Genomic DNA, 11,114 nt, shown 5'->3' with positions numbered 1-11,114 from the left:
AGAATAAAGTGCATTTAACAAAAAAGAACACACTATTCATTGTGACACGAACATGAGGAAAACTAAAATAAAATAATTTAACGTATAATAAAACGCATATATTACCTCATTAATATTCTTCTTCACTATTAATTACAGGTGGGTTTACTGTTCTTTTTCTCGATCTTCTGGGGATTCTTCCCTCTCTTCAACGCCATTTTCACTTTCCCTCAAGAAAGACCAATGCTTATAAAAGAGCGATCCTCCGGAATCTACAGACTCTCCTCTTACTACATAGCAAGAACAGTTGGCGATTTACCAATGGAACTAATTCTTCCAACGATCTTTGTCACAATCACATATTGGATGGGAGGTCTTAAGCCATCTTTAACCACATTCCTCATGACTCTTATGATCGTTCTCTACAATGTTCTAGTGGCTCAAGGCGTAGGGTTAGCTCTTGGAGCAATCTTGATGGACGCAAAGAAAGCAGCGACATTGTCTTCGGTGTTAATGCTAGTTTTCTTACTAGCCGGAGGATACTATATTCAACATATACCAGGATTCATCGCGTGGTTGAAGTATGTTTCGTTTAGTCATTATTGCTACAAGCTTCTTGTTGGGGTTCAATACACATGGGATGAGGTTTATGAATGTGGATCGGGGTTGCATTGTAGTGTTATGAATTATGAAGGGATTAAGAATTTGATGATTGGGAATATGATGTGGGATGTTTTGGCCCTTGCCATTATGTTGCTTCTTTATAGGGTTCTTGCTTACTTAGCTCTAAGGAACTTGTGACACCTTTTAATCTATGTGTTTATTTAACTATGTATAACGCAAGTGTAAGATATATATACAAGCTACGTTATTGTCAATTTTCATCATTCATTTGTCTTATTTTATATTGAAGAAAGTATAGTTGGTAATTGGTATAATATCTTGTGTCCACTCCACTATAGTTGCAATTTCTAAAAATCAAAAACACAAACCCTACTACGAAAAATCAAAATGGAAGTAAGTTATCATTAATTTAACCCATGACATCTTAAAGATGATTACGGTAACCAACTTTATGCGCTTAGTGATGATTTAAACCTTAAACGTATCAACACTCACAAAACTAGATAAGACCTTAGTTCATTCATATGTGACACACTCCTCGGTTTCCATCGTTATAAAACGAGTAAGCGTTACTTCACAAGTTTTTGATTGTTTCAAAATATAATGTTTGTATTTGAATCTTGTGCCTGTTATATTATTAGGTTGGATGACTAGACCAGTTAATGTACAACCTAATGAATCGTGTTCTTAAAATTCTAATGATTTTGGATTTTTCATTGGGCTTCCGTCTGTCAATCAGTGAAGCGGCAATCCCATTTTACTCTTATTGGTGTTGATCTTGTAGGTTTAGCCGATTTAGAACAAATGTTAAAAGCTTAAACCCCTTTTTTTTGGATAAGGCTATACAACTTACATCCATCACATATATATACTACTCATTTAACCTATGGTTTATAAGACACAAAATATCTACTAATGTTGATGGGATTATTAAGCACAGAGGCCCAATATCATTTTTCCACCACTACGACAACGACTTCCTTCTTCTTCCTTTATCGTCTTTTCTTCTTTCTTTCCGTTCCGGATTTCTTCTTCACCTCTCTTACTAATTTAGCTATTAATCGATGATTTGATTCCAACAATTGGGTCTAACGTGTATATTCACCTTTGTTGTATATGATCCGAAAGGGCTTTTCCAATAGAATAGGCAAGTTTTTATTTAAAGCTTTTGCTACAATGATAAAAGGGAATCTCAATGTTTTGCCAAGGTAAACGTTATGGACATATAAAATCAATTATATTACAGTATCAAGTATCAACTAAAGTTTAAAATTATTTCAACTATCCTTAGGTATTCCCTGTTTTGTCTCTGACATCATTTTGTTACATCTATATCCAAACCACAACAACATAAATATCCTTATACTATCGGTAGAAATATAAAATGTATGTCACCGTTGATTTTTATTTTTTTGTTCATTAATGGCTGTCACAGGTCATATGAACTTTCTTCATTTATGATATCTAGAAGCTTTTTTTATTCCAATCTTTTTTTTTAAATCCCAAAACGTAAATCCATGACGTCATGGATGATTACAAAGTCACGTGTTAAGGAAGTCAAGAATACTTCGAAAGTCAACTATTCACCCTATTGTATTGCAAAAGATTATTATTTCTAGAATTTAATGACGACGGAACATTATCTTTTTTAAATTCATACTATATAAAAAACTTAAGTAGTGACATGGTCGACATCGTCTGATTATATTGAATTAGTTTGGTTCTAGATATTGAAGAAAGGTACGTCAAGATTAACAACCACGTTGGTGTGTACTACTCTGTAAGAGTATTTCTAAGTTAATTTGAAACGCTTATATCACCATTGTCTAAACAAGTGGTTACTTCCGAAATCGGTTAATTTCACTAACCTCTTAATGGGTTAGTGAAATTTACATTATCCAAGAAACCTAATTTCAACAAAGCTAATAGTATTAAATGATTAAATTTCAAAAAAGTTCTAACCACTATTTTAAAATTATAATGCGGCACATTTTATAGTCAAAGCAATAATGTGTTGATATATTAGTATATTATAGTACTCATTTATAGAGATAGACAATGATGTTAGAAGTTGGAATGGTCGCGAAGCCAGAGATGATGATAATAATACAAGTAGATGAATGGTATGCATGTGTGATTGATAAAATATCACATGAACAACGTTTAATGAACTGGTTTCATACTTAATGATATTGGATTAACATTCTAATATTGACTCACGGGTCTAAACATTGGTCCAACGAAATATAATATTTTATATTTATTTCGTCTTTTAAAAATTAAATTTAGTAGTAAATTTTGAGTAGTTTTTTAATTTATCCTTTTCATAAAAGTGATGTATTATTCTGTCTCTAAAATCTATCAATAATTTTTTTATAGAGTTTTATTTTATTTTTCTAATAAACAAAGATTTAACTTATTGGAGAAAAAGGAAAATACAAAAAAACGAATAGTTTTCTAATAAACAAATAACTATATCTACTGATTACAAAACTTTTTATCATAGAGAAATGGTTAGTTGAATTTTTTTTATTGATAGTAAACTTCTTATAGATGACTTAAATGGTACAATAGTTAGATTCTCATAAACCTCGATGAGTAGGATTGATTTTCAGTTATTTCCGGGATATGAAAAGTAATAGAATAATTCCAAGAAGCTTCCATGTCATGACTCATGAGAAATGGAAGAGAAATCGAATAGAGAAAAATAAATAAATAGATCAGCAATCAACCGATTGCTACGCCTCTTCCAGCTCTTAATAATTGTCATTTCTCTATTTTTTATTGTTGTCTCAAAATACTAGAACAAACAAAAACTAATGAGTACTGTATTTTATTCTAGAGACCTGACATAATGATTTTATAAAGGGATGTTATTGGATTCTAATTTATAAAGACTTTAACAAAATCATAAAATGTGAATAAGTGAAAGATTTTTAAGGATTATTAGAGAGTGTTCTATAATTTTGTTGATTAGTTTTCTAAAATCTTGTAAAATATTTTAAACAATCTCAGTATTTTTGTGATATTTTCCATGACTTTATTTTGTGAAAAGTGTATAAAATCATGAACTAATAACACAATAATTGAATTCATTAATAATCCTAGATTCTTTTGTTTTAATTGAATAACACAAAAATTTAAATGACTTTATAAAAATATGAATCCAATAACCCACAAATTTTAAATAACTTTTTACAAATCACAAACTAATAACTCTAAATTTTAATAAAGTTTAACAAAATTTCGATCTAATAATAACAGAATCTACATAACATTTAAAGTCTTCAAAACTCTATTCAAATCTCAAACCAATAACCCCACTACGATCGGTGCAGTGAATGCTCTCATGATTCGATGAACTGGATTGCAACTTACTTCCGTTGCGCATTAAAACACTTGCGGTTTGATTGATAATTTTTGTATCGCTACAAATATGTGATACATATCGTTTAATTATTAGTAATTATCAAAATATTACTATTAAAAATGATACTATTAAATTGTATTTGTAAGTTCCTTTTTTTCCTTTATTCCCTAATCCCTATGGTTAGTTTAAATTAAAATTAATTATTTGTGTACTTATTTACCATATTTTCTGTCTATTAACAGTTTGTCATTTTGTGTTAGCAATTAGACCTCTAATATTCGAACAAAACTATAAGCTAAAACATAAATGTTACGATCAGTTTAACCTTAATAGTACTCAATCAAGCTAGTTGGTTTTACTATCAAGAGAGTCTAATTACACCATTGTATTTTGTACGGACTGACGACATATTGTAGACTTGTAGTCGTTATATTTATCCAATTTAACCATGCATTTAGGAAATGATCAAACAAGAGTAATAAGGTAAAAAATATACAACTGAATTACGCTATTCTAGAACTAGAAGCAAAAAATACCCGCGTACATATTTTTGATACTTTTCGAAACAAACAATACTCATGACAATTATATCTTTTCTATTTAAAAAAAAAAAAAAGAAATAAGAGAAACCTCCGTCAAAAAAGTCAAGAAAACGAGCCAAAAGTGTTACTACGATTCAAAGTCGTCGTTCAAAGTTTGGTTCTCTTTTATAAAAAAAAAATCTTCTTAGCTTCACACATTTTTTAAAAGACTCCATCTTCCCAATTTTTTTCATATCTTAACGATTTCAACATTTCTTCTAACATTCTTTAATTCGTTAACCCAAGTGTGTTCTCCAAGTATTTTCTAAATTAAAACTCCAAAACCACTTCTGTGTTTTTTCTCAAAATTTTCAGACAAGAAGAGAGATTTGTAACTATAAGCAGCTATGGCTGGTGGTACTCCTAGTCCTGGTCCTGGTCGGAGAAGAAGAAGATTACATCTAAGCAAGATCTATTCCTACACTTGTGGCAAATCAAGTTTCAAAGAGGATCACTCCAACATAGGAGGACCCGGTTTCTCTCGTGTTGTCTATTGTAACGAACCGGGTTCTCCGGCAGCTGAACGCCGGAACTACGCCGGAAATTACGTCCGGTCAACGAAATACACCGTCGCTTCTTTCTTCCCTAAATCTCTCTTCGAGCAGTTCCGCCGCGTAGCTAACTTCTACTTTCTAGTCACCGGAGTCTTGTCGTTGACTGATCTCTCTCCTTATGGAGCCGTTAGTGCTCTCTTGCCTCTTGCTCTCGTCATCTCCGCCACAATGGTTAAAGAAGGTATCGAAGATTGGCGCCGTAAACAACAGGTCCGCCCGATCTTAAAAACTCAATCTTTACTCTAGAAAAGTCAAACTTTGCTATTCAAGTTTTAGGTACAAAAATAAAGTTTCGATTTTTATTAAAACTTCCATAAAGTATGGATCTTTATGAATCAAAATTTAATTTTTTTTTAGGATATTGAGGTGAATAACAGAAAGGTCAAAGTACACGACGGGAATGGAATATTCCGGCAAGAAGAGTGGAGCAATCTAAGAGTAGGTGACATAGTGAGAGTTGAAAAAGACGAGTTTTTTCCGGCGGATCTTTTGTTACTGTCGTCGAGCTACGAGGACTCGATCTGTTATGTAGAGACGATGAATCTCGACGGAGAGACGAATCTGAAAGTGAAACAAGGACTTGAAGCGACTTCTTCGTTGTTGAATCAAGATTCAGATTTCAAAGATTTCAAAGCACTTGTTAGATGTGAAGATCCAAATGTGAATCTTTATGTGTTTGTTGGGACTTTGGCTCTTGAAGAAGAGAGGTTTCCATTGTCGATTCAACAGATTCTTCTACGTGATTCCAAGCTTAGAAACACAGAGTATGTCTACGGAGCTGTTGTTTTCACCGGACATGACACAAAGGTACGACCTTTTTTAAAATCTGCTCTGTTCTCTCACTCTGTTTTGGACTCTTGAGTTAAACCCAAATTTGAATAACAGGTGATTCAGAATTCAACTGATCCACCGTCAAAGAGAAGTAGGATTGAGAGGAAGATGGACAAGATTATATACCTAATGTTTGGTTTGGTGTTTCTAATGTCATTCGTTGGATCAATCATCTTTGGAGTTGAGACTAGAGAGGATAAAGTCAAGAACGGAAGAACAGAGAGATGGTATTTGAAACCAGATGATGCAGATATCTTCTTTGATCCGGAGAGAGCTCCAATGGCTGCAATTTACCACTTCTTCACAGCCGTGATGCTTTACAGTTACTTCATTCCCATTTCGCTTTACGTTTCCATTGAGATTGTTAAAGTGCTTCAGAGCATTTTCATCAATAGGGACATTCATATGTATTATGAAGAAACTGATAAACCAGCGCAGGCACGGACTTCGAATTTGAATGAAGAGCTTGGTATGGTTGATACAATTCTATCTGACAAAACCGGGACTTTGACTTGCAACTCAATGGAGTTTATCAAGTGTTCTATCGCTGGTACTGCTTATGGACGTGGTATAACTGAGGTTGAGAGAGCTATGGCTGTGAGAAGCGGTGGTTCGCCTTTGGTTAATGAAGATTTGGATGTTGTTGTTGACAGTTCTGCTCCTAAGATTAAAGGGTTTAACTTTGTGGATGAAAGGGTTATGAATGGGAATTGGGTTAGGCAGCCTCAAGCTTCCGTGTTGCAGAAGTTTTTTAGATTGCTTGCTGTGTGTCACACGGCTATACCTGAGACTGATGAAGAGACTGGGAATGTCTCTTATGAAGCTGAGTCTCCTGATGAAGCTGCCTTTGTAGTTGCAGCTCGAGAGTTTGGTTTTGAGTTCTTTAACCGGACACAAAATGGAATCTCGTTTCGTGAATTGGATCTTGCATCAGGGGAAAAAATAGAAAGGTTCGTTTTTTCAGACTCACTTGTTTTTGATGTAAGGTTGCGATTTCTCTTAACTCATGTTTTCCTCTGTTCGTGCTGCAGGGTTTATAGGTTACTAAACGTTCTTGAGTTCAATAGTACGAGGAAGAGGATGTCTGTTATTGTAAGAGACGATGACGGGAAGCTTTTGCTGTTGTCTAAAGGAGCTGACAAGTAAGACTGAAACATAGTTTGAAACCTTGTTCGAAAGACTTTAACTAACGCTGATTTTGTTGTGTGTTGTGTGTTCTGTTTCTAGTGTAATGTTCGAAAGACTTGCAAAGCACGGTCGTCAATTCGAGGCGAAAACACAAGAACATGTAAACCAATATGCAGATGCAGGTCTAAGGACTCTGATACTTGCGTACCGTGAGGTTGATGAGAATGAGTACATAGAGTTCAACAAGAATTTCAATGAAGCTAAAGCTTCGGTGAGTGAAGATCGTGAGACTTTGATCGACGAAATCACGGATAGGATGGAGCGCGACCTTATTCTCCTTGGTGCTACTGCTGTTGAGGACAAACTTCAGAATGGGGTATGACTTTAATGAAATACTATATAAAGCTACGAGGTTAAGGTTTTTGGAATTAATGGTTTTCATTGATGTGTGTTTCAGGTCCCGGAATGTATTGACAAACTTGCTCAAGCTGGAATCAAGATTTGGGTTCTAACTGGAGACAAGATGGAAACAGCTATCAATATTGGGTATTGAATCTTGAATCTGTCTGAAAACATTAATGTTCTTATTCTTGTGTGTGTGTTTTTTGGTTACTGACTTCAAAATCTTCTATTGCAGATTTGCTTCTAGTTTACTAAGACAAGAGATGAAACAGATCATCATAAATCTTGAGACACCTCAAATCAAATCTCTAGAGAAATCTGGAGGCAAAGACGAAATCGAATTGGCATCAAGAGAAAGCGTTGTGATGCAACTACAAGCAGGAAAGGCTTTACTCGCTGAATCAGGAGCGAGCTCTGAAGCATTTGCTTTGATCATTGATGGCAAATCTCTAACCTATGCACTCGAGGATGAAATCAAGAAAACGTTTCTTGATCTTGCCACTGGTTGTGCCTCTGTGATTTGCTGTAGATCATCACCTAAACAAAAAGCATTGGTACAATCTCTAAATCTTGATGACATTTCTCATGTTTTTTATCCTCCAGTTTCAATTCTAACAATTATATTCGGGTTTTCTAGGTTACACGGTTGGTTAAATCCGGAACTGGAAAGACAACCTTAGCAATTGGCGATGGAGCAAACGATGTAGGAATGCTTCAAGAAGCAGACATTGGTGTTGGTATTAGCGGTGTTGAAGGAATGCAAGCAGTGATGTCTAGTGATATCGCCATTGCGCAATTCCGATATCTAGAACGTTTATTGTTAGTCCATGGTCATTGGTGTTACAGCAGAATCGCATCCATGGTAAAATAGACTGAAACTTCTCTCTGATTACCCCATTCGTCTCCATCATTCTCTTACCCTGCGTTTTCGCCTTTGCAGATTTGTTACTTCTTTTACAAGAACATCACATTCGGAGTCACAGTGTTCTTATATGAAGCTTACACTTCCTTCTCGGGACAACCTGCATACAACGACTGGTTCCTTTCTCTTTTCAACGTCTTTTTCTCTTCCCTCCCTGTCATTGCCCTTGGAGTCTTTGATCAGGACGTCTCAGCTCGCTTCTGTTACAAGGTAGGCTTAAAGAATAAGAATTACCCTTTTTTAACCCCTGCTACAGTCACTTACCCTTTTTTCTTTGTTAATGGCAGTTTCCATTGCTATACCAAGAAGGTGTGCAGAACATTCTCTTCAGCTGGAAAAGGATTATAGGATGGATGTTAAATGGATTCGTAAGCGCTCTGGCCATTTTCTTCCTCTGCAAGGAATCTCTAAAACACCAACTATTTGACTCCAATGGCAAGACCGCAGGCCGAGAAATTCTCGGTGGAACAATGTACACTTGCGTCGTATGGGTCGTCAATCTCCAGATGGCTTTAGCAATAAGTTACTTCACTTGGGTCCAACACATTGTGATTTGGGGATCGATAGCCTTCTGGTACATCTTCCTCATGATCTATGGAGCTATGACCCCAAGTTTCTCATCCGATGCATACAAGGTCTTCCTCGAAGCCCTAGCTCCTGCTCCTTCCTACTGGCTCACCACTTTATTCGTCATGATCTTCGCTTTGATCCCATACTTCGTCTACAAGTCAGTGCAAATGAGGTTTTTCCCTAAATACCATCAAATGATTCAGTGGATACGGTACGAGGGTCACTCTAATGATCCAGAGTTCGTTGAGATGGTGAGGCAGAGGTCGATTAGACCCACCACCGTCGGATACACCGCGAGAAGAGCCGCAAGTGTACGGCGCTCCGCTAGGTTTCACGATCAGATCTATAAGGATCTTGTTGGTATCTGAAGAGTATAGATTTGTTTCTCTGTAAATATATGCTATAGCGTATATCTCTAACTTGGAGACTAGGGTTTTCTTTTCTTGAGATTCCTTGCCAGAAAAGGCTTCTGTAATTTTATTTCACACACACACGCAAATGTTTTGTACATACAGTAATTTTTTTAGATTAAATTCATGTATTTTTTATTTTATTGTTGTCTTTAGAATTTGATCGATTATTAGAAATATAAATTTCCTATGATGATTAGTTTTTAGTTTTTAATTTTTAATTTTTAATTTGCCAAGTACTACAATAGTAAATCTAGAATTAATTGTTTATTCTGATTATATCTTAATTAATCTGACCCTTTTTGAGAATAATAAAAGAAAAATCCCATACGTACACTGTCAGTCCAATGTATTTAGACCACACCAAAAAGTCAAGACAACAAATTTTGGAAATTCAAAGTTCAGACAAAGACATAAAGAAAAAGATCCTATTGTGTTTTGTTCTGGGTACGAGAATTGAATACACTCGATCAAGAACATGTATGAGAGACTAGACAACCTTTACCTACGGAAATTGTGTGAATCTGAGGAACAAAACAAAGCATGTAAGCGGAGCCGCAACAACTTTCAAAGATGTTCGCCAATCGAACTTAATCAGAACCATCTCACATATTGTAGCAATCAAAGATCCAATAAAATTGAGATTTAAAAAAAAAAATTAATTTTTAGATCTCAAAAACTAACCGCAATACTCTGACCACTTCGTCAAATATAACATTAAGATAATTAATTATAAGATAAAAGCAAAATTAAGTAAAATATACACAAAACATAATAAAAATAACAAAAAATAAATTCTGGTTGGAATTTAAGAATTTTTAGGAGTTAAGGCAGTGGTGACAACCGACAACAATGTTGTTCCATAACTAAAAAGGTATATGTTTCCACATAATTTGTACATCTTTGTTCCATTTACTGCCAGATCAATGTCTTCATTTGAGATATGTTGTATTTCTTACATTTTTCCTATTTGGTGAGATTTTTCTTTGATATTTTTTACAGAAAAAAAAAAATTAACCTGTCAACTGATTACAAATTGGTTACCAATCAGAGCTAAAAACTTTTATCATAAATAAATGGATAGTTGTTTTGTCCAAAAAAATGGATAGTTGATTTTTTTTATTGATAGTAAAATTATTAATTAATCTGACCCTTTTAAAAAAAAATAAAAGAAAAATCCCATACGTCCACTCACCACTGTCCTGTCCAGTCCAATGTATTTAGACCACACCAAAAAGCTAAGACAACAAATTTTGGAAATTCAAAGTTCAGACAAAGACATAGAGAGAAGGATCCTGTGAGGTTCGATAAATTCCTACTTAATTTTTGTTTCGTCAACGATTTCAATTATTTAACTGTTTTGACCATTACAATGCTACACCATTGCAAGTTTGCAACAACTGGCTATGTTAATCCAAATGCACCCATTAGCCATTACTCATATGCTTTTATCTTTTAAACCCAAATGCACTCAACAGTATATACCATTCCAAGTCCAAAAAACTCTAAATTTAATTTAAATGCAACTAAATTACTATAACTTTGCCAAATCACTTGTAATATTTTTATAACTTTGTCTCCCATCTTAAATTTTTGAAAAATCATTGATTATACTACACAATAGTATAGATTAAGTAGACTCATTAACAAAAGAAAAGATATTGGAATTTGCTTATACTTTCAATTTTTTTTTGTCAAAAAGTCAATCTTGACATGACATTTTTAATTAGTACTACCATTCTA

General features: G+C 34.3%; 1 protein-coding gene across 1 annotated transcript; it reads left to right on the top strand.

Annotated features, from left to right (window-relative positions):
- LOC104779748 (phospholipid-transporting ATPase 10-like) lies at window positions 4,666-9,514 on the top strand. Its single transcript, XM_010504135.2, has 10 exons — window positions 4,666-5,318; window positions 5,466-5,915; window positions 5,994-6,889; window positions 6,971-7,081; window positions 7,167-7,443; window positions 7,525-7,613; window positions 7,705-8,023; window positions 8,107-8,331; window positions 8,410-8,601; window positions 8,679-9,514. The coding sequence occupies exons 1-10, from the start codon at window positions 4,902-4,904 to the stop codon at window positions 9,327-9,329; spliced, it is 3,627 nt and encodes a 1,208-aa protein (XP_010502437.1). The 5' UTR covers window positions 4,666-4,901; the 3' UTR covers window positions 9,330-9,514.

This window comes from Camelina sativa, chromosome 4, assembly GCF_000633955.1.
Source record: "Camelina sativa cultivar DH55 chromosome 4, Cs, whole genome shotgun sequence".
NCBI lineage: Eukaryota > Viridiplantae > Streptophyta > Magnoliopsida > Brassicales > Brassicaceae > Camelina > Camelina sativa.
This window is presented reverse-complemented; position numbering and strand designations above follow the sequence as displayed.